This window comes from Dipodomys spectabilis, unplaced genomic scaffold (assembly GCF_019054845.1).
Source record: "Dipodomys spectabilis isolate Male_0828 unplaced genomic scaffold, ASM1905484v1 ptg000002l, whole genome shotgun sequence".
NCBI classification, from domain to species: Eukaryota; Metazoa; Chordata; class Mammalia; order Rodentia; family Heteromyidae; genus Dipodomys; species Dipodomys spectabilis.
The window spans coordinates 57,246,089-57,269,862 of NW_024870679.1; the positions used below are offsets into that span (position 1 = coordinate 57,246,089).

General features: G+C 44.5%; 1 protein-coding gene across 13 annotated transcripts in view; it reads right to left on the reverse strand.

The window, feature by feature from the left end:
* Positions 1-2,646: 2,646 nt before the first annotated feature.
* Lrp8 (LDL receptor related protein 8) overlaps positions 2,647-23,774 on the reverse strand; it is a 71,189-nt gene continuing 50,061 nt past the window's right edge. For 9 of the 13 annotated variants that reach the window (XM_042682363.1, XM_042682353.1, XM_042682345.1 and 6 more), the window contains 11 exons: positions 20,598-20,772; positions 18,801-19,028; positions 17,137-17,255; positions 16,753-16,892; positions 14,995-15,136; positions 14,005-14,157; positions 12,849-13,088; positions 10,045-10,113; positions 6,192-6,364; positions 4,961-5,137; positions 2,647-2,850 (listed from right to left, as the gene is read on the reverse strand). In XM_042682363.1, the coding sequence (XP_042538297.1) occupies positions 2,812-2,850; positions 4,961-5,137; positions 6,192-6,364; positions 10,045-10,113; positions 12,849-13,088; positions 14,005-14,157; positions 14,995-15,136; positions 16,753-16,892; positions 17,137-17,255; positions 18,801-19,028; positions 20,598-20,772 (1,655 nt within the window). In that variant the 3' untranslated portion in view covers positions 2,647-2,811. The remainder of the gene's footprint in view (positions 2,851-4,960; positions 5,138-6,191; positions 6,365-10,044; positions 10,114-12,848; positions 13,089-14,004; positions 14,158-14,994; positions 15,137-16,752; positions 16,893-17,136; positions 17,256-18,800; positions 19,029-20,597; positions 20,773-23,774) is intronic. The other 4 variants (XM_042682377.1, XM_042682373.1, XM_042682328.1 and 1 more) reach the window with 1 other exon arrangement.

Sequence of the window (23,774 nt, forward strand, 5' to 3'; positions counted from 1 at the left end):
TTATTTTATAACCATGCTCTCAAGAATAAAGTTTTTGTTTTCCTTGTTCCTGGAAAGGCCTTTTCTGCCAGTATCCTGGTAAATTCACTGGAAAGAGCCACAGGATAAAAAGAAACCAGTTTGATACCCTGTTCAGGCAGCCCAAAGTTGCCTCAGGATTACAGAAGGAAAAAGGATTGGGGTGGCTGATAACCTTTCTGCCTTCTTGGCATTCTCTAAGCTCCCTTCCAGCTCATATAATTCTATAATAATTCTATAATCTGTTATTGGTTGTGGATACATATACACAGGGAACAAAAGGCAGCAGAAATGTAAGTATATCAAAATAAGGCTCAAAGTGGCCCCCAGTATAGGAGGAAGGTAGATCTGAATCCTTAGATTTTCTCTGACTTACTGTACAGAGCACAGTCCTCAATTTGTTTCTTGTAGGTTTCTCCCATGGCTGCTGCTTTCATACTGCTTTTCTAGTATTTTCAGGAAATCTAGCTGCCTCTGAGTAAAGTTGTGGGTTTCATCATCACTCTGGAATTTCCGAAGCCATCATCTTACTGTTTTTCATTCCTGATCTCACTAATTTTTTCTGCGAAGGCCAGGATCTGATTGAAGACTTAGAAACTATACATTAGCCAGTTTTATCTAATTCTCCAGGAAATTTAATATCTTTGTAGGCAGAGTTATATAGATTTCACTTTTTAACTTTCATAATTTTTCTTCAGTCCAACATAAACTTACTTTTCATCCTTTAAAGAATATTAGGAAGTAAGCTCCATAATCGCTGACTACCCCATTCTTAAAATTCTGTTTTATGGGTTATCTAGGACAACTGCATTTCCCCTCTCAGTGTCTGTCTTGAAGCAGCACCAACACATGCATGCCCAGGCTCTGCAGCACAGTTTTCTTAGAGGTTAGGAGACCATGAGTGACACAGGTCCTAGGACCAGGACAAGGGAACACCAGTGGACTACCTGGAAAATTCAAAGGGTGTCATCAAGCTGGTGCTAACAGCCAAGCTTGCAGGAAGATGGAAATAGACATTTGCCTAAGGGTGTCAAGCTTCACTATTTTAAGGTTAGTTATATGTCCTTTGCTTCTATGGAAGCCAAACACCTGCATGTTGTACTTGACTCCAGTCTCTAGAGGGAGTAAAGCGGCAGAATAGCAGAGTTTAAAAACACACTTGGGACAAGAAAGCCACTAGGGACTGAATTCCTTCTGGGACTGTACAATTGCTTCCCATGATGGTCTCCTCAAAATAGTACTTCTCTCCACAGTTTCCCCTCCCCCCACAAGGCCCAGAAAAAGCATAGAAGGTGTCCATAATGAAAAAAGAAATCTATGCATATACCTAGAGTTTTTCTTTTTATTTACAAAGCAGTAAACCAAATCCCTGCGTGAACACACATATCCAAAATGCTCTAATATTGCGTATGCCATTTCCCCTCAAACAGGACTTTAGGTTTGGCCACTTTTCTAACTTAGCCATATCTATATGAACACATGATGGTAAGAAATCTAGTTATTACTTTAAAATGTTTCCTAAAGGAATGGCAGAGTGTGCAGGAAGGGAGAAAGAGGTATGATAAAAATCTATTCCACCATCCGTATCACCTGCACATGTCTTAGAGGTTAAGTGCCTAAGCCAGTCCCTGTAATACACTTGGGCTGTTCTGGAAATGCCTCTACTTAGCTCTGAAGTAAGGATGGTAGCCTTTAGCCTACTTCAACCCCTGAGTCCTAAAAGGAAGCTGAAGATAACTACTCAAAGAGTGAACTTCAAAACAAAGACTTGCTGAGGTTTACATGTGTTGACTTGAACTCATGAGAGTTTCTGGCTCTGTGTATCTGTACCCTGACCACAGACAAGGAAGTCCAGGTGGAAGTCATGGCAACCACAGGTAAGCTGAGAGGCTTTCGCTGGCTTCTGGGTGGTCTCAAGAATAGCCAGAGGTAAAAAGATCTGCCTCTTCTACCACACATTTGCACATATCATGGTATCTGTTTTCTAAGCCATTTTTTTTTTCACCCAGAGGCTTCTTTGAAAATTAGATGCCCCTCTTGTGGATGGTTTTAAAATAAATTTCTCTTTATATATCTGAATAGCCATAGGTGTGCCTCTCCTCTACAGATTTGTCTCTCTCATATACATACACACATGAACACATACACAGAGTCTGTGTGTTGGACCAGTCATACCAAAAATAAATACTCTCACTTCTCTAAATTATTTATAGAACTAATCTTATTCTTGAAATATGTTAATAAATAATCTAAATGGGGGAGGGAGTTGAAGTGGTCTTTCTTTTTATACTTATGTTGGTGGATAGCCACAAAGCATAAACATTTTATTTACAAAAAACCCCAAACCTCCCAACCTAAAAAAGTGCCCCCCAAATCAAACATCCTCTGTAAATATAGTATTTAAATGAGTAAGGTACTGTACCATCGGCCCCCGTTTGGTTATGTACATCATGTTAGTCGCTCAGCAGTAGCCATTCCATGAATTCCTCATGGGTAGTGCAACCAGTTAAAAAAGTGTATAAAACATTATACATATAAAAACTCTCACATCCTTTGGATGTTTGCAGTTCATCATAACTTTGTGGTTACCTTTCCGCAACATAAATTTAAAAAAGTTACACTCTCTCTCTCTCTCTCTCTCTCTCACACACACACACACACACACACACACACACACACACACACACACACACAGACTCATACATAGGAAGCCATCCATCCAGTCATACACCATCCAGAGAGAGCAGTGCATGAGACTGAATTCCATGAGGCACGAAGCGGGTGGTCCCATCCTCAGGGCAGTCCATCATCTTCCAGACTTAATGCCACTCGCTGGGGAGATAGATAGATCAAAGAAATCATCATTAGATCCACAGGAGGTACTCTTTTTGGGTGTCAACAAAGTACTAGACATACTATTGCTTTACAAATACTAGCTCGATAATCTTCAAACTATACCAGATGATAAGATTTATCATACTGATTTTACAGATGAGAAAATAAGGTTCGATGGGCTTATGTGATGTTTGCTTTGGATCACACAGCAAGCAGCAGAACCAAAGTTTGAACCCAGGTCTGTGTAAATCCAGACCTGTAGCTTTTTTCATCATTCTGTTCTATCCCTTGTAAAGGAGGGTAGCAGAGATCTGAACTTTTCTCCCATATAGGATTTCAGATTGGGTGTACTTCAATAGGCTAGCTCTGTCACATGTTAAATCCTAGGTTATCCTGTCTCCAGGATATCAATTAGGTGGATGCAATGCTGCACTCTTCCCAAACAATTAAATATAATCAGAAGGCAATGCAAGTCAACTGAATTCAGCTCCTCTCTCACTCCATTCCAACTTTCCAGTCATTGGATGCTCATTTTCCTTCTTCCAAAAACGGCTGCCCATTTGATGGGGAGCCCACTAACCCCCAAGCCAGTCTAGTCTCTTGTGGAGAGTGGATTTAATTTTTTTCCTATACTGATGTTTCTTTATATCCTTCTCATGTTCCTTGATTCTATCTTTGACTCAAGGGGACTCCTAAACAGCAAAGCCCTTGAATTCCCTTTCCTTTATCTCGTTTTCTTCTCCCAGTATACATCTAGATTTTCCTTAACTGATGCTGATATAATTTGTTTTCTGCCCTTTCATTTCCTAGATCTCATCCTTTGGACAGACGCTAGTTGAATTGTCATTTTCAAAGCTCTATGAATTTGGGCTCATCACTTCACTTCCCTGAGTCTTAGTTTTATCATCTGTCAAATGGGACAAGAACCTATCTCATAGGGCTGATAGGAAATCAAATGAAATAATGCATGCCAAGTGGTTAATGTGATACCTAATACACACGGGGTCTGGAGTGTTCTAGGCTACCTGACCAGCTTATACTAAGTATCTTCCATCTCTGGGTATTCAGTCTACAAATGATAAAAAAAAAAATAAAGGAATTCCACTGCTTTTCAAGTCATCTTTGGGATTAACTGTAGGTTTTCGTGAATCCATTGTCATGTTCCACCAGCACAGTACTGGGGACTGTCTTATTCTCAGCAAGCCACCCTCCCACTCTCCTCCAAGACAGATCGACAGGCCAAAGACAGAGCCAAACAGTGGTAGCAGAGCTACCTGAGAAAGGGACAGAGGAGAGGACAGGTGGTGGAGAATATTTAGTTATTTAGTCCATAACATAGTGGAAGGGATATGAGCCTCTCTACACCTGCAGATGGAAGTTTGAATCCTGGTTCTGGCACTTCTTGGCAGAACACCGAGAACAGTATCTCACACATAGTAGGTGCTCATGAAACCAGTGTCCTCATTCTATGACTTTCATTCTGCAGCTGTTGGAGGCTTACTTCTCAGGCCTTCGATTCTTCAGGAACAACTCCCTCAGTCATTTCCTTCTCTGGAACCAGTAACACTTTACAGGTGCAGATTGCTTTGTAATTTACAAAGTGTTCTCTTGCATGTGCTTTCTCATTTGAACTTTCTAAGCTCAGAAGGCAGATGGAATGGGGGTCATTCTCATTTTACAAATAAAAGTAGAGACAAGTGAGCATGACAGGTGCTGACTGGTGGAACTGACAAGTCACCTTACTCCGAGCTCAATGCTTCTTACACTGTGTCTTCTCTAAGATGTAAAAAATGTTCAAGCAACTGTGTGCCCGGACTTGCTAAAGTTAAGGAATCTCAAAGGCCATCTGCTGACCCTCCCCCCCCTGCTCAACTCCCGTGTCTTCCCTTTATGAGCCATTCACTTCAGCAGTTCTGTTTACCCCATACTTGATCTTTCTTCCACAGGCCATTTCCTTGGTCTGCAACTAACCCGTGTTTATCTGCCCCAACACCCAGCTTACAGTTTACAGTCTTCAAAAACAAGTCAGCCTTCTCGGATTGGCCACACCTGACTAGGTTTAGGCCTCACTCACCAGCCCATCAGGCTCAGAGTGGCACTGCCCTACCTTGCACTTGACGACAGGCAGCTCGGAAAGAGGGTTCTTCGGGAGCTGGTGCAGCTGTGACCTTGGTTCCCCAGGCAAGACAAAAAGCTCCTTGAGGGCAGGGGCTGGGTCTTCCAGTTCTCTGGTCTCCCCAACACAGGGCTCTGCCCACAGTGGGCGATCAAAGCTGCTGATTGCCTGACAGGGGGATGGACTGGATGACCCCTGAGGTCACACTCAGCCCCCTGACTCTGCTACATAACAATGACACCTGTTCAGCTACTTCATAGTCCTTGCTCCCCCAACAGGCCATGCTCCTTGTGCCTCTAAGCCTTTGTGCATGCTTCTGTCTGGAATGCCATTTTCCTCCTTCTCTACCTGGAAAACTGCTGTTAATCTTTCTACTTGTTGCTTTCTTTGTGAGGCATTCCTTGTCCAATTACCCAGGCAGAATTAATAGCTCCCTTGTTTCCACAGAATACTATTTATTCAACAAATATGTCTTAGAAACTGGCTATCCTGTGCTATGCTCCAGGAAAACAGGCTAATCACATCAGATTTTGCTTTCAAGGACCTCACGATCTAGTGGGGAGACTACTAAGTAATAAGTGCACTGTGGTGGGACAGGGGCTGGGAAGGAGAGGCCCAGGGGACTGTGGGAGAACCACGCAAGTGCAAAGGCTTCCTAGAAGAAGAAAATCCTGAGCTTCCACCATGGCATTTAGCACACAGTGGTACAAGTGTGTGGTGAGTATCTTGAGCTCTCCTACCAGCTTTTTTGGGGGGAGCAAGTGCATTCCTTAATTACCTCTGAACACTTGATATCTAATGGCACATAACTTGTACAGTATTTGTGGAAATGAATACATTCAAATTAAATAGTCCTAAGTACCCTCCCAGGCCAAAGGTTCTGAAAATCATTCAGTAGAGAGACATTTGGATTCTTTACTGCTAGGGAGAAACTCCACGTACAAGGTAGTCCTGCTATCCTGCTACTCTAACCACTTGCCTCAGCCTCTGTGTGGTCCCTAGGGCCCAGTAGGATCCCTGATAGGATCTTGGCAAGGGTGAAGGGAGGGTAAAGGGAGGAAGGGTGGGAGGGAGGGAGGAAGGAAGGAAGGAAGCAAGCAAGCAAGCAAAGAAGCAAGGAAGGAAGGAAGGAAGGGAGGGAGGAAGGGAGGAAGGGTGGAAGGGTGGAAGGGAGGAAGGGAGGAAGAGAAAGGGAAGAATTCTCCCAGTAAGGAATACTTACTGCCGGATAGACATGGCCAATTTGAGTTGTCCTCCCTATATGAAGCTCATCTTCATCTTCCTCTTCTGTTGTTTTCCTGTACACTGGGTTGTCAAAATTCATGCTCTTGGTGTTCTTCCGCTTCCAGTTTCTCCAAATCAGGTAGCCACTCATGCACAGCAGGGCTATTACCGCTGGAAGAAGGGACACGTTACTCTGGACATGCAGAGGGCTCTGGTCCATTGCTCACACCTCATTGCAGAGCTTGCCACCTCTCTAACGTGGCTGCCCCTTGCTCCTCAGGCACTGGATCTGCACGTTCCCTTTCTGCTGCTTGGAAGGTCTCCTCTCATCTTCTCTTTCCTCAATTAACTACTCATCCTTTGAGATTGAGTGAAGTCGTCCTGCACTGTTCTAAGCAGGGTCTGCTGTTCCCTCATGTATGCTCCCAGGCCACAGTACTTTTCATATCTGTATTCCCAATCAGACTGAACCTTTGAGGGCAGGGTCTGTGCTTGTTTATCTCCGTAATGAGTACCTAGCACAGAGATGGTGCTCGGTGATACATGCTGAACGAATGCGTGAATTCCTTCTCTATACCTTTACCCTAAGGTGGCTGCTTCTGTGGGCCTCTTAAAAAAAAACAAACATTATTTTCCCATGTTGGAGTGGGAAGTATTTTTTTATTCTAAAGCTGGGACTTTATCCAAAGAGAATTATCTTCAGAAAGGGGTATGGAAGGACAACATGAGCTTTGGGTTAGAATAAGGGACTATATTAATGAGTGAAAAAAGACTTTTCAACAGAGCTAGGGAGCAATGAGGCAAGTAGCTTTGTAACTAACAAGCAATCACTCTGAGCCTTGCAGTGGAGGCTGGATGATCACTTTCTACAATTCTGTAAAAGGGTTCCCATTTGAGAAAGATGACAATAATTAAATAATTAAATAAGGAAGGATGCTTCTCATGACTGTTTTTACTTATTATTCTGGAGATTGAGCTATATGCAGTAAGACTAGGTTTAAAATAACTGGAAATTGAAAGGCCTACATATGAGAAAGGAAGGAACAAGGCTGTTAGAATTAACATGTTTATATGTTTAGAAGATATTAAGAGAATCAGGTAAGAAAAACTATTAGAAATAATTTTAGCTCATTAAGAATCAACATAGCGGGGCTGGGAAGGTGGCTCAGTGGTAGAGTGCTTGCCTTGCATGCATGAGGCCCTGGGTTCGATTTCTCAGCAACACATAAGCTGAAAAAGCCGAAAGTGGTGCTGTGGCTCAAGTGGTAGTGTACTAGCCTTGAGCTGAAGAGCTGAGGGACAGTGCCCAGGGCCAGAGTTCAAGCCCCATGACCGACCAAAAAAAAAAGAATAAACATAGATGGGAGTCAGTGGGTCGAGTCTGTAATCCTAGCTACTCAGGAGGCTGAGATATCTGAGGATCATGTTTCAAAGCCAGCCCGGGCAGGAAAGTCCACGAGACTCTTATCTGTAATTAACCACCAGAAAACCAGAAGTGGTGCTGTGGCTCAAGTGATAGAGCACTTGTCTTGAGCTGAAGAGCTGAGGGACAGCACCCAGGCCCAGAGTTAAAGCCCCATAACCACAAAAAAAGAATCAACATAAAGCTGGGTATGGTGGCACACAACTATAATTCCAGCACCTGAGAGGCAGAGACAGGAGAATTGTGAGTTAAGGCCAACTTGGCCTTATATAGTCAGTCCCCAGTCAGCTTTGGCTATGAGACCTTGTCTCCTTCCTTGACTCAAAAAAAAAAAATCAACATAAAAATCTATAGTTTTCTTTTTGTCAACAGTAACATACTAGAAAATGTAATGATGTAATAGCCCAATAAAAAACTATAAAATACCTGGGATGAGCTACAAAGAAATGTACAAAGTCTTATGCACTCCATAAACCATGAAAAGATGTAAAGAAGATTGTAATAGAAAAATGCTATGTTCCTGGATAAAAAATTATGATTGGTAAAAATGTATATTTTTTCCACATCCAAAGAATTATCGATGAAAATGTAGAAAGATTCCATCATCATTTTGATAGAATTCACACAATTATTCTAGCGTTTATCTAGAAGAGAAATCAAATAAAAACAGCTGAGAAAATGTGAGCTACTAGTTTATAGGAATAGACACATTGGTGGAAAAAACAGCATAGTATCTGTAAGGGTGATAATTCAAGTGAAAAGGAATGAACAGAACGATCCAATGATGTTCTACATACCATACACAGGTCTGTAGAAGAAGCAGTTAAATATTTACCTCTCACCATTCTCAAAAATAAATTCCATATGGAAATACCTAATTACTAAAAATGACTCAGACCATATCAGGAGATAGTTTAATAATTCAGGGTGAGCCAAGCCTTCCTAAACAAAAAGCTAAACCCAGAATTCATGTAACAAAAGATGAACAGATTTGCTACTTAAAAGATTTAAATTTATGCATGGCAAAAGACACCATGAACAAATTGAAAACTCAAGTGTCAGACCAGAAGGAAATATTTATCACATAAAGGTTTTAATATTCATTTGGCATAAATATTTCTACAAAATAAGATAACAATAAAAAAGGAGACTGTGAATAGGCAATTCATAAAGGATGGAATGTAATAAATGGCCAATAAGCATATGAAAAGATATTCTACTTCCAGGGGAATAATACTCATCCTGCCTGCACCCTCTCCCCTGCTCCTGAGGGATTGCCCAAAATCAAAAATGCTGATTAGCTCGGTAAGCTATATCAGTAAAAACAGTGCCCACAAGCCTCTTATAGGGCATAGGATGGCAGAACAGGGTTGATCTGTCTTTGACTCCACTCAAAGCCAAGTGTGGAATGACAGTTTCACCACCATCTTTTCTGGGGAAGCCAATCAAGGCCAATTCAAATGCTACCACCACCATACTGAGGATTCCCAAGACAAGGACAATCATTGCCTTTATCTTAAGGCCATAGGGAAGTAAGGGAGCTAACAATCCCAGTTTAAAAACATTGCCAAGAGATGAGGCTGGGATGACAGACAGGAAGTGCCAAGAGGCCATGCTGAACATGGGGGCTGGGACCCCATGGTTCTGAACACCTGCTTCAACCTCCCCATCACCTCCCATGCCATTTCTCAGTCTTGGCTTTGTTCATACTGACTCCTCAGCCTGGACTGCTCTTGATTCTCTTTACTTGCCTAGCTTAGCTCAAGCACCAAATGATGCCGGGCAAACTTCTCTGCCCTCTTCCTTCTTCAGTCTAAGTGCTTCCTCAGCATTTCCACTAAATTCAGAATGCACAGTTTACTCTTAGGTTTTACCTTGTCATAACAAACTTATCTCTGTTATAGGGGTTTCTTCAGTAAGACTAAACCTTGACTTATACTTTAGTCACCTCCCCTCCCCTTATCAAAGCGTTTGATATACCACAGCTGGTTAATAAATGTTTGCTGGAAACCAAACAGAAAGAAAATACATACTGTATTTTGAAGCATAGTAAATAGCTCTCCTTATCAGTTACACAAGATTCAATTTCCTAAAATGTGTTAGTCAATGCTGGGAGCTGGGGAGAGTGGCGAGCAAGGAAGATACCAGCCATGTCCCCAGGGAGAGAGAGAGAGAGAGAGAGAGAGAGAGAGAGAGAGAGAGAGAGAGAGAGAGAGAGAGAGAGAGTGTGTGTGTGTGTGTGTGTGTGTGTGTGTGTGCGCACATGCAGCTGGATGGTCACTTGGGGCCAGGTCCAGAACCTTGTGTGCCAGCTCAAGAAACCAAATTCAACTAGTGTCAGGAAGTGGTAGGTCAGTGTGTTGGGTTCTCTGTCTTTCTCTAATCTTGGGCAGGGACTCTGTGCTCCCGATGATGTGGCTGTATTCACCTATGGGCACGATGATCCCAATGACAGCAGCAGTGACTGTTGAGCCCATCTTGTCATCTTCATTCCCATCTGCAAAGCACAAACATTCACAGATTAATGCTCCATCACTGTGAGTTCAAGACCTTATAGGCCTCAGGCAGGTAAAACTACCCAACTACTTCTTGTCCACACTCTAATGGTCCTTGGGCTGGGGGTGTGGCTCAAGTCATAGAGAGCTTGCCTAGCATGATCTCAGGCACAGGTTCAAGCTCTAGTACTGTTCAAAAGAAATGAAAATGATGGCCATAGCTAAATGCTTAATAATTCAGTCTTCCCAAATTCTACCAATACTCCTGTAAGGCAACCAGGACAGAGATTATTTCCATTTCACAGAAGGGGAAATGAAATTGTATAAGTGCTTAGTTAAAACTTGAACCCAGGACTCAACAACACTTCCACAGCATGATGGTGGTAGGAAGCTGGGGGCTATGCATGGCCAGTGAGCATTAGGTCTTCATGTTGCTGACAGACAGGATCAGTTGCTTTCTCAGTCAGTGTCTATACTGCCTGTATTGTTTCTGTTATTTTGGGTGGTCTGGCCATTTGTCTGAATTATCAACTTATTTTTGTAAAGTACATCGTATAGAGGAATGAAGATCACAGGCTACCAGGTCAGACTTCTGAGGTTCAAATACCATCTGTATTACTCACTATAAAATATAAAATGTCTTGTTGTATTCTTTGTCTTAAAAATTGAGATTATGTTACTACCTATTTAATGATACGTAAAGATTAAATGAGATAGTTTGTATAAAATGTTTATTAGCATAGTGTCTGGCACAGTCTTGCCAAATTTAAAGGGGATGGTGAATGAGATAGGAGGAATAGCAAGGCCTAAATATAAAAAGGTATCTCAGCTGAGCTTGGTGGCTCATGTCTGTAATCCTAGCTACTTAGGAGGCTGAGATCTGAGGATTGTGGTTTAAAGCCAGCCTGGCAGGAAAGGCTGGAGACTCTTATCTCCAATTAACCACCAGAAAACCAGAAGTGGTGCTATGGCTCAAGTGATAGAATGCTTGCCTTGAGCTGAATGGCTGAGGGACAGCGCCCAGGCCCAGATTGTGGGCCCAGGCCCACAAACGACCAAAAAAAAAAAAAGTATGTAAAAGTGTATTCTAAACTGAAAAGTCCTTAGAAAATGTACTGTGTGTGTGTGTGTGTCTGTGTGTGTGTTTTCTGGGCCTGGGGCTTAAACTCTGGACCTGGGCTCTGTCTCTAAGCTTCTTTTGCTCAAGGCTAGTGCTCTACCACTTGAGCCACAGTGCTACTTCTGGGTTTTTCTGAGCAGTTTATTGGAGATAAGACTCTCATGGACTTCCTGCCCAGGCTGGCTTTAGACTGCAATCCTCAGATCTCAGCCTCCCGAGTGAGTCACCAATGCCTGGCTATTTTTTTTTTTTTGGTGCCAGTCTTGGGGCTTGAACTCAGGGGCCTGGGTGCTGTCCTTTAGCTCCCCCCCCCCCACTCCCCCGGCCTGCTTAAGGTTGGCATTCTACCACTTGTCATACCTCTACTTCTGGATTTTTGCTGGTTAACTGGAGAGAAGAGTCTCAGATTTGTTTGCCTGTGCTGGCTTCAAACTATGATCCTCAGATCTCAGCCTCCTAAATAGGTTTACAGGCATGAGCCACTGGCTCCTGGCTTGCATTGCATTTAAAAAAAGAATACTGTGCCACCTTTCTCACTCTTCCTGCCACCTTCCTCTAATCTAAATTTGCAGAGCACTGTGCAGTTTAAAAAAGCCTTTTCCTCTTGGGTCCTCATGACAGCCTTCTGAGGTGTGAAGAGGAGCTATTATCCACATTTGCTCCAATGCTGCTGGCCTCTCACTCTGGGTGGCATTAAATCTACAGCTTAGCAGGGTATGGTGGTGCATGCTTATTATCTAAGCGATTCCAGAGGCAGAGGCAAGAAGATCTCAAGTTTGAAGTCAACTTGGGCAAAGGTAGCAAGACTATCTCAAACATAAAAGCAAAAGGGCTTGGGGGAGGGGTATAGTTCAAGTGGTAGAGTATTTGCTTAGCTTGTTCAAGGTCCTGGGTTTAATCCCTAGGTCTTGGGGGTGGGAGCAAGCAGGGTTAGTAACAGTTTGATAAGGCCTGTGGGAAGAGGCTTTGTTCCAGCTTCTCCTGCAAACTTCTGGGTAAGTGCTCAACTCTGAGAATCCAGCTTCTGCTGGCAAAGAGACTCAGAAAGGAGTCATCAAGCTGGTTTCTGCACCATCCGGGTAAAGAAAAAAAAAAAAAACCCACAGAAGATAGTTTATCCTTTTAAATGAACTCCCCATGACAGGAAACTCAATTAAAAAAGTATTTGCTGGTTAATGAGATAGAACAGTTCTGGCAGTGACAATTACTGCTCCCAATGATTTAGTAAGTGATGGACTTAATTATTTTTATCCCAGCGTTTGAAAACAGGCAGGAGCACACCATAATTATGAATGTGATCATCTGGGCGGCTTGTGGAGGCTGCTGGAAACTGAGACCAGAACTTTCCCCATCTGAGGGACACCCGCTTCATGCACATGTCATTTACTCAAAAATAGACATTTACCCAGGCAGTAGAGACTGAGTGTGTAAGCACTTTCATTCCCATTGCCTCCCTCGACAATCTTGTGAATCAAGGGTTGTCCTTTGTAGAAGAAACTGAGGCTCAAAGAGGGACTGTAGCTACCCTCAAGACCCTCTTCTCCACACTTCCATCCCAGACCCCATAGTACTGCCATCTTCCCACACCATGCAAGCGTGCAGAGCTCATTTCCTTACAGTGCTGGGAGTGGTTGCTGGTTGCTGGGCTTGGTGTTGACAGGCTGATGCTGGGAGCCCTTGGACCACTAACTGAGCTGGGCCCAGCAGCTGCTGGGCTTGGTGTCGTGGTGCTGTGGTTCTGGGAGGTGGGGCCATGGCTTGTCCCAGGGGCTCCTGTGGTGACAGGTACTGCCCTTGTTGTAGTAGGGGCTGACGTCGTCGTCGTCGTCGTCGTCGTTGTTGAGGTAGATTGAGGTGCTAGAGAAGAAAGACTGAATGTCACTTGGACAGAGAAGTTTATTGCTTTAGCGCTTAAATTACTGCCTCAATGAATTACATGTAGGGACTCATTCTCAGGGCTTAGCTCAGATGCCACCACTGTGAAGCGTTCTCTTATCCCCCTAAATGGCCCCCAATCTTGCTTTCAGCTGAATGCTAAGCACTTTACCTTGTCCAATCAAGATGAATCAGTCATTGAAACAATGCTATAGAATTCAGTGTGACTGAGATCATGGGATAGACTAGAGGGAGGGGTAAGCAAATAAATCTAGAAGTGCTTTACCCTGATAGTATTCCATTATTAGATTTAAATTATTTCACTTTAAATAATTGATCCTGGACAAGGTTGACAAGAAATGCACTCATTACCTGACTTATGTAACTGAAACCCCTCTGTATATCACCTTGACAATAAAAAAAAAAAAGAAAAAAATTGATCCTGGAAATCGTAAATGACAAAACAGACTTACACTCAAATAATATATGGCCTTGGCCGTACATCAAGATTGGGAAATAACCACACTTGTGTGGTTATTATCTTTTATTGTAAGTCCTAGTATATTTCAAGATGGTGTAGGGTGTTAAATTCTATATAAGAAATAGATAAACATAGTCATTTGTGTATAAACAATAAATGAAGCCATGAAGATCAAGGGGTCTTAACGAGATTTTTCAAGGGATTCTAGAAACCATCCTGAAGGATCAATTAAAAATGTTACATGGGTGTGTAGTTATTTATTTATTCCCCCCTGGAAAGCAGATGAAAAAAGAAGAAAATCCAAAGGCATCAAGTAGAAGATGAAGATGGAGGAAAGCCCGGAACACACAGCATCCCAGAAGCCAAGGGCAGGGTCTGGCATTGCCAGGAGCCACCCTTCCTGGAATCTCCGCTTACTTCGGTAGCACCTCTTCATGTCTGGGCCCAACCACATTGTGTCAGGACAGGCACATGTGTACTTGGGAGAGTGGCTGAAGATCTGAGGAGCAGGAAGGCACAGGTACTCACAGCCTCCATTGGGCTGAGCACTCAGCTCACAGGCATCTGCAGCTAGTGGTAGAGAGAGAAAAACTGTTAGGGCACCTACAGGATGTGCTGTGTATTCTCCTCTCCTGAGGATGAGGCCTTCCCATTTGGCTTGTTCAAAAAGCTCTCCCTGCTTTGGGGCACCTACCAGCACCGCACCTGGTATTTTAGCCTCACTATCATTTAATCCTTACAATTCGGAGAGCTGGGTCTTATGTCTCAGATTGACAGATAAACAACCCTAGGCTCAGAGAACAAACTTGTCTAAGCTTTACTTTTAGGAATTTTGAAGACAGAAATGAAACTGAGGCATGCTGGATTCCAGAACTCATTTCCTCTCCATCCCCTGAATGTCACGCATCATGTCTCATTTAAATTCCTGTATCTAGAATCAGGACCCGACGTTACCTCCTTTCCCCTTTGCTTTCCCACTTTCATTCTGGCAGCCAATACCTCAACTGCAATTAGGATTTCTGAATGACAGAGGAGGAGACAGGCTGGCAGCAGGATTCCTGGAATCCATTAGTTTCTATGATGGGTTCACAGAACAAACAAGAAGCACTGAGTCTGCAGCAGAAGGAATCAGGTGATCCAAGTTTAGGTTTTGTTTCTACCACCTGTAACATCTGACCTTCGTTAAACAATACGCACACTTTGTAGGATTGGCAAAAATAGGAAATCTATGTATTTGTTCATACCTTGCCTTGTGTCACAAAGAGCTATATAGGCAAAATGATATAAAACACTGTAAGGCACTCTGTCATTATTCCTGGGGATGCTAGTCATGACAGGAATGTGAATACAGCCTCTCTGTGGCAGGAGAGGACACAGGCAGGGGACCTAGGACCAAGGAAGGCTCACCTCTTGGCTGCTTCAGCTCATGGAAGATGACAATGTCATGTGGGTTATTGAGGTTCTCAGCCAGGATGGAGATTTCCAGGCCATTAAGCCGATTTGCACTGAAAATGGCCTCATTCTCCAGATCTGTCCAGAATACCTTGTCCTGTGGGGCACAGATGTGGCAGATAGGAGGCCTAGAGCCTGAACTCATGACCTCAGGCTGAGGGCTTGGCCTCAGATCACAGTGACAAGAACTGCCTATATCTTCCCGGAGCTATCCATTCTGATATGTTGTATAAACCCTTATGGTTCCCTTCTATCTTAGAGGATTAATTGATGCATGCTTTGACCTGAAGACCACAAGCCTACTCACTAACTCAAGAGCTTCCTGGAGCAAGCAGAAACCCAAGATCAGATCTCAATAGCTATTGTCAACACTGGGGTCAGATCTAAAATTGGAGGGGATGTGTGAGCTATTGAGATATCCTGCTGGGCCTCTTACAGACTCTGGGAATAAACACAAGTCCACGGGATTAGTCCATACAAGACTACACGTGCATCTGTAGGCAAATCCACAATTACAGGTACAACCATGCATCCTTAAGCACAGATCTAGACACAAACTCAAATGTTCATCTACTTCCATTAAGGCCTGTTTGTCCCTAAGTAAAGGCTTATCTGCTTTTATCAGCACATATAGGAATGAACACTTTACTGATCTATTCTATATACAGGTATACATACACACACTTTACACATGCCACAGGTATGCTCGGGAACACACACACACACCTGACTTTGAAGCAGGGAACTGGACTTAGAAGCAGAACTTTACCCACAATTTTAAGCTGAGTGAAGCTGCTCCAAGAAAATATTGCCAGTGCCTACCACAGACCTCACTTTCCCTCCCCTTGGTGACAGAGTTCATTTTGGGGATGATATGGAGTATGTGGGACCATGATAGGTTCTGATTCCTCATTCCACAAAAAGAAAGGCTGTTAAGAGTCAGGGCAGGGGAGCAGTCTGGATCCCTCACCTTTCAGGGTGCTTCTTTTTTGTTATTGTTCTTAATGCCAGTCCTGGTGCTTGCACTCAAGAGTCTGGGTGCTGTCCCTAAAGCTCTTTTTCTCAAGACTAGTGCTCTACCACTTGAGCCACAATGCCACTTCTAGCTTTTCTGAGTAGTTTACTGGAGAGAAGAGTCTCAAGGACTTTCCTGCTTGGGCTGGCTTCAAACTGTGATCCTCTGACTTGAGTCTCCCAAGGAGCTAGGATCACAGGTGTGAACCACCAGCATCTGGCTTCTTGGGAGCTTCTTGAGGACTGGGAGTAATGTCTATTTTTGTGACCCCAGGATCTACCAAAGGTCAACAGGAGTGTGCTGAATTGCAGAGCATCTCTCAGGCTATTTCCTTAAGTAAATGGTTCTGAGGAAGCAGATGTTTCTTCTTCCCTTCTCTCCTTACTGAGTTTCACCTTCTGCATATGAGATACAGTGCTAGATGCTGTGGGTACAGAGAGGTGGCATCTGTGGGCAGAGATGCACTATGAGACATGCTCAGAGAGGGATGTTGGTCAGAGGGCACAGGAAGAGCTGCAGCAGATTGCACTCCAAAGCCTCTGTGCACCGCCTCTCAATTTGTGTATGAACAAATCATTTCACTTCCATATTCCTTCGTTCCCATTTGGACACAAGTCTGAGGGAGGCATTCTATTTAAACAAGGCTTCTCTAGGTTTCAGCTTCCTGGTGAGGCCAGGCCTCCCCTCACAGGACTTACCTCAAACACAGCTATCCCAAAAGGGTGGCTCAGGAAGTCCGTGGAGAAAATCAGCATCTTTCTGTTGCCTCCACTGAAGTCAATGCTAGACAGCTGGTGCAGTTTGGAGTCTACCCAGTATAAGCGCTGGTTCAGCAAATCTTGGGGAGGAATTGGGAGAGGAGGGATCAGGCCACGAACATGGACCATAGCCTAGATCTCCACCCCTCTGTAACCCCATCCCTGTCTACCGTCCAGGAATGAGATTAGACCCAGCCTAGGGCAGCAACCTTCAGGAAACAAGTTATTGGCACCATAAGGAGGACTCAGAATCAATCCCCACAGAATCAATCCCTGAAAGTCATCGGGATCAGGCACACACCACAGGAAGCTAGCGGAGCTCACCCAGGGCAATTCCATTGGGCCATTCAATGTTGTCTGACACCAGTGTTTGCCGGTCCACGCCATTGAGACCAGACTTCTCTATTTTTGCCTGGTACCCCCAGTCAGACCAATACATGAACCTGAAAGAAAAACCCAGTTTGACTTTTTGTTAGGGACATGATTGGAGTGGTCTGAGTCACAAAGGCTCCGTGGCCTGAATAGTTGAGGATTGTGCTCAGCAAGGACGGGAAGACTTCTGAAATCCTTCAGAATGATCAAACCTTAGAATTTGGCCATCCTACCACATTTGGGTAGCTTAGACCATGCAAGCACAGACATGTATCTGTAGGCAATCCACAATCAGAGATACAACCAGAGAATAGTGTCAGTGCAGGGAGGATCCTGGTAAGTGTTCTCCTCATTTACAGTGGAGAATGTAGATGATCTTCCATACTCTCCTCTGAAACCCTCAGGCCTACATACAGGGGCTCACTGTTATCTACCTAAGAGTTGTATTAGACCTTATCTATTCCTTCCTTCATAGTTCTTGTAGGAGACTCTCCTCCAGTTATCTTGCTTTGTGTTTGTAGTGGGCTTCCTATTGGAACCCTGACAGACTCACAGTGGATCAGGGCTGGAAAGAACTATGATTAGAGGGTCAGGGTGTGACAAATGCAGCGCCAAGTCTACATAAGAACCGATAATGATCGGGTGAAGTGAGGGTTAATAAAGTGGCTCAGTGTCTACTAAGTGCCTACCTGACACATGTTCAAGTAAATGGCATCTGTCAGTTACTTCCCCGGGCTTCCCATTCATGCCCCCGCCCCCCAAAATGTGGCAGCCTCAGCTAGCTGGTCTCCCTTGAAGAAGGTTTTCTTCCTGCTTAACAAGTAAGGGAACAGCAAGAGGAAGCAAGAGGAAGAAGCTGGTGATGCTGATAAACTCAATGTAATACACAAATGTCATTTCAAAACACTGCTGAAGAGAGAGGCAGAGGGTCCTGTTCTGTTCCGAATTCCTAAACCTCCAGAGTCAGGTGTGTGTGCAGAGGAAAGCAGTTCAGATGACTAGGGGCCCAGAGTCTTGGCGACAGGGGTGGAGATGGAAGTGTGCAGCTGAGGACGGAAAAGCGGGAGTGACCTTGGTTGTCTGTCCTGCAGACCTCCTGAGGTCAGTGGAAGACGTTATAGGAGATTTGGTGTGTGAGGAAAATCCCTCCCTAGTGTCTAATTGCCAGAGCTGTCCCACACTGAAACAGACTTCATGGAAAGTAATGAACAACCTGTCCCTGCAAGCCTGTGAGCACACCAGCAGCACCATGACACACACTGCCACCCACCTACAGTAGTGCGAGGAAAGGCCTCTGCCCCTGGAGCTTCTACCAGACACTCTATAGAGCCCTGTCCTGCTCTGACACACTCAGATTCTGTGATACAACAACTGTGGGAAGAATCAATTCACTCTATCTTACCCAGGTCTATCCTCGGCACCAGGAAGAACCTGGCAACTAAATGCCCACAGAAGCCTTGGGCAGAAGTTAGCAGGATGACGATAATACAAGGACTCTCTTCCTCGTGGCCTGTGTCTGATTATCCTATAGTCTTCTACAACCCTCTTGTAACAGACACATAAGGACTGTGCATCAAGGCTGGGGAAATGAGAGTACCACTGGGGGGGTGACTCACCCTCGCAAGGGATCCACAGCGATGGCTCGGGGTTCACTCAGGTCACGATTGAAGAGAGTACATCGGCGGCCACCATCCACTGTGGCCACTGAGATGGTCTTATTGCCCGAGTCTGTCCAGTAGATGTGCTTGTGGACCCAATCCACCGCCAGACCCTCTGGAGAGTGCAGCTGCTCGTCAATGAGGACTTCCTGCTCTGCTGGGTCACTGGCCTTGTCCATGTAGGCGCTTAGGAGAGAGCGGGGCTGGCCATGGGCACATGCTCTACCCATGAGCCCATCTGGAGCTGCCTGTGAACTCTCCCCACTAGCTCTCCGCTATCTCTGGATTACAGCCTTGGATTTTAGAAAAAATTGGTTAATCTCCACTCAACACATTTCCTGGGCCACCAAGGTAGGGATACAGGCTTAAAAATCAGCCAGTATCTAGCCTGGTGGAGTTCAGTTTAGTAGCGGGACAGAAGCTTGCAGAGAGGTGTAATGTTGTGTAGCTGTGGAAAGCATTAGATGACATGGCAGAAGGAAAATGGAGTCTACAGGCTGAAGAGTTGGGAGAAGCCTTTGTAGTTGAGTCCTGAGGAACAAGTTCACCAGAGAACAATGGATCAGCATGTACAAAAGGGACCAGTGGGTATAAATACTCAGAGGGAGGCACGTTCTGGGATGGAGCTGGTTTGAAGGATGTAAGACTGGAAATAGTGTAGGTACAAACCACATCCTGATAGTCTCTGAGTGCTAAGGAATTGGGATTTTATCCTGGGAGAGGGGCTAATTGAATGGGTCCAAGGACACAATCAGACAAGCATGTGAGGTCACTGTGGCTCCTGGGGAAGGGATGGACTGGTAGAGAAGGGAAGGAAGGCAGAGACAATGGTGAGGGGGCAGGTGTGAGCTGAAGAGAGTGTGAAGGAGACTATGCGGTGAGAATGACGAGAGGAGCTGGTAATACACAGACACTGGGGAGACACGATTCCCTGGACTTGGCTTCCCACGTGCTATCGGTCACAGGTTTCCTTACCCCTGACACCCTCCCTCTTGCTGGGTGGTTACTTCCATACTGTTCACTGCTGGAATTCTGACTCCAATCCTGACAACCCTCTAAAGATCCAGACTGCTCATCGTCAGACTCCCCGCAATGCCTGGCCTTCTTTCCCATCTCAAAGAGCAGCACCCTCATCCCAGAAACCCCAAGCTGGACACCTCAGACTCTTCACATCAGCCTGGGAGTTCATTATAGATCTTCTCCCTTCAGCCCTAAACCCCAAATCCTCATCAAATTCTCTTTTCCATTCACAATTGTTGAACAGGCTCTGCTCTAGTTCTGTTTGATGTCTGTGTGCTTGGGGGAAGGAGTTGTTAGTGAGTAGAAGTTGGTCATTTGTTTCCATCAACCCACATACCCTTCATTCACCCACACCTCCCATCATTGTATCAGTAGTGAACATTATCTGCTAACTTTGAGTCTCCAGGGTCCAACATACTGATATATGAGCTCTGGAAGTTTTCACAAGGACCAGCTATTTCTACCCTGGCTCAACATTTCCTGTGTCTTTGCATTTCCTGGCTTGGCCACCAGGGGTCAGACATAGCTCAGAAATATGGGCTCAAATCTGTTCTCACAGTGCTTTCAGCTTAGGCCTACCCACAGAGTGAAGCCTTTGTATTCCACAGCTACTGTGATCCAGCATCCCTTCCCAGGTCCAACTTTGTCCTGAGAAACCCTAGAGGCCTTCCTTCCTCCATCAACCATCCCTTACTCTGCCCCTCCAGGCCTGGCTGCAGGGGACATGCCACTCACCTGTAGATCTTGCGATAGGAGAGGTCACACCAGTAGATGCGATTGGTGACAACTTCCACATCTAGTGCCACAACATTCTTGAGCATGGGGATGAGGCGTGAGTAGTCCCGCTTCACCAGGTCTATCCTTCGTACCTCGTGTCGATTGGTGAATATTAGCGACGGGCTCTTGCCAGCTGCCATGTAGTGAAGTGGAGAGGACAGGGTCAGTAAAGGAGTCAGGGATTCTAGAGGCCAGGCATCTGCCACTAGTTTGCTAGGTTCCACCTCATTTTCCTGTAAAGTAGGGATGATAGTCTCTTATTTCACAGGACAGAGGAGCAGATGAAATACTGACTACAAAAAGCATACAATGTACCACATAAGATGCTTAAGAGCACCACACACACTTTGCCTTTTATTATAGATTCTTCTAAATCTTCTATGACTCCCCCATTTCCTCATGCCTGCACCAAAGGCCCTGATACCTCATCCGCCCCTCAGAGCTATGTAGGGATGGGCCTTGTGACCTGGGTAATAATGAAGACTTCTTCATGGTGGGTGTGAGTGTGTGTATGTGTGACACAAGCAGGGCAAGGAAATTAGGACCCCAAGTGCAGGAAGGCACAGGAGGAAAGCAACATTCCAGGCCAAACTATGTCTTCCCTGCTCCGCCAATGTGAGCAGTGATGCTTTACCTCTCAGAAGTGCACTGAGGGTATCTTGTGGCAATTCTAATGAGTCATGACAGCAGTAGAGACCTTGTATTTGGAGCTTTTTCCTGATTGTACTTATTCATATAGATGGTGGTATTGTGGTCCATAGATGGACAGTTGGATGTTGTCTGCACATATGTAATGTGTCATGTTACACATGTCTCATGTGGAGGTAAAAATAAGTTAGTGCATGTGGTGTGTAAATGTATGTTATAGAGGGCACAGTGTGGGTACGGTGTTGTGATCTATGTGCTGCACATAGCATTTGTGTATCTGGACTCCATACTCATAGGTCCAACTGCTACTCAGTAGTCTCCACGTGGCCACTGAGACAGTTTTCTTAGGCTCAACATCTCCAAAATAGTTTTTAACATTCTCCCAACCCTGCTTCTTTCTGTGGCTTTTCCAAGGCCAGAAATAGCAATTCTATTTTTTCATTTGTCTAGCTAAAAATTTAGGAGTCTTTGACTCTCACATTTCACACTTATTTTATAAGTAATCCCACTGGCTAGTGTTCAAACTATCCACAGTCTGTTCACTTAGCAATGCTCCCACCACCAACGCCCTGGTCCACCCAGCATCTCTTTTCCAAACTACTTAAATAACCTCGAAAGTGGTTTTTCCTGTTTTCTTTCTTGTCCTCTGCAGTTTATTATTCTCAGCAATGGAGCCTAAACGTCACACTACACCCTCTTGACTAAAAACTTTTTTTTTTTTTTTTGGGTCCGGTTGTGGGACCTGAACTCTGGGCCTGGGCGCTGTCCCTCAGCTCTTCAGCTCAAGGCTAGCGCTCTACCACTTGAGCCACAGCGCCACTTCCGGCTTTTTTCTTTTTGCTTATGTGGTGCTGAGGAATCGAACCCAGGGCCTCAGGCATGCAAGGCAAGTACTCTACCACTGAGCCATCTTCCCAGCCCCTTGACTAAAAACTTTTTGAGGGCTTTTTTTGGATTCATCAATGGTCTAGAAGGCCTTGGGAATCTGCTCTGACTTCGTTTCTTCTTGTCTCCTTGTCTAATGGTACTGGCTCCTTCACTGCTCTGTACCTTCAGCCTGAAATACTGTTCCTGAAGATAACTGGATGGCTCACTTCTTCACCTGCTTTAGGCCTTTACTCTGATGGAAAGCTTCCAACTTCTTCCTGAGGGCTTCTTGACCGGTGCATTTAAATCTATCACCCAGTGCTCTCCTGGGCTTTCCTATCTCAGGAGATGTCTTATATCGTGTTTCTCTTTAGTCCCTTATTGCCATCTGCCAGACACTGTACTTTATTTATCTTGATTTTCTATCTCCCCAGTTAAGAAATATAAATCATGAGCAAATGCAATCATTATATTCAATGTACATTAGGTAAAAAATGAACTCTGTGACTTGAGGGAGGGGCAGGAAGAAAAGGAGGGAGAATGAAGGAAGGAGTGACACTGACCAAGAAGTATTGTACTCATAACCTGACTTACGAAATTGTAACTCCTTTGTACAAGTACATTGTCATCATCAACATCATCAATTAAAAAATATCATCCAGCCGGGAGCCAGTGGCTTACACCTGTAATCCTAGCTATTCAGAAGGCTGAGATCTGAGGATCACAGTTCAAAGCCAGCCGGGCAGAAAAGTCCGTGAGACTCTGATCTCCAATAAACCACTAGAAAACAGGAAGTGGCGCTGTGGCTCAAGAGGTAGAGTGCTCCCCTTGAGCTGAAGAGCGTAGAGATAGCGCCCAGAGTTCAAGCCCCACGACCGACAAAAAAAAAAAAAATCATCCTCAGCATCATCATAATACTAAATTAAAAAACATAAGCCCATGAGGGCAGACAGGGATTTGTGTCTGTTTCGTTTACTGTCAAACCCCAGTGTTCACTATAAAAAATTGAATAGGAAAGCTTGGGTTTGGGGGCTCAGTCATGTAATTCTAGCTACTTAGGAGGTAGAGACCAGGAAGATTACAAATCAGTGTTGGCCCATGGAAACAGTTTGTCAGATAACCAGCTCCACCAATCACTGTCATCTCTTCTACATATAAAACTGAGATAAGGAAGTTTGCAGAAGTTTATGAGACCCAATCCCAACAGAAAAAGCTAGGCAGGGTGGCATGTGCCTGTCATGCCAGTTACAACTAGAAATGCAAATGGGATTACAGTCCTAGTTGGCCCCAGGCTGAGATAGTTCAAACTCCCATGCTATCAAAAAGGAAAAACAAAAGATGAATGTAGTTGGCTGATTTGACTAATGTGTAGGTCTTCACATTGCATTCTTGGTGTGTGATGTGCTAGGTGTATAGTCAAAGTCTATGTCTATGTATTGTGTTGTGCAAGTATAGTCTCCATAGGCTGTTCTGGGTGTCGCTATGCGGTATATGTAGTGCATTGCGTTTATTATGTGTAGTTACACTTTGAGCACTACATGTGCAGGCATACACAATCATTCCTCACATGTGGAAGTATGTTACTTCCTGTACCCACTCATCTTGCCCTTGCATGGTCCA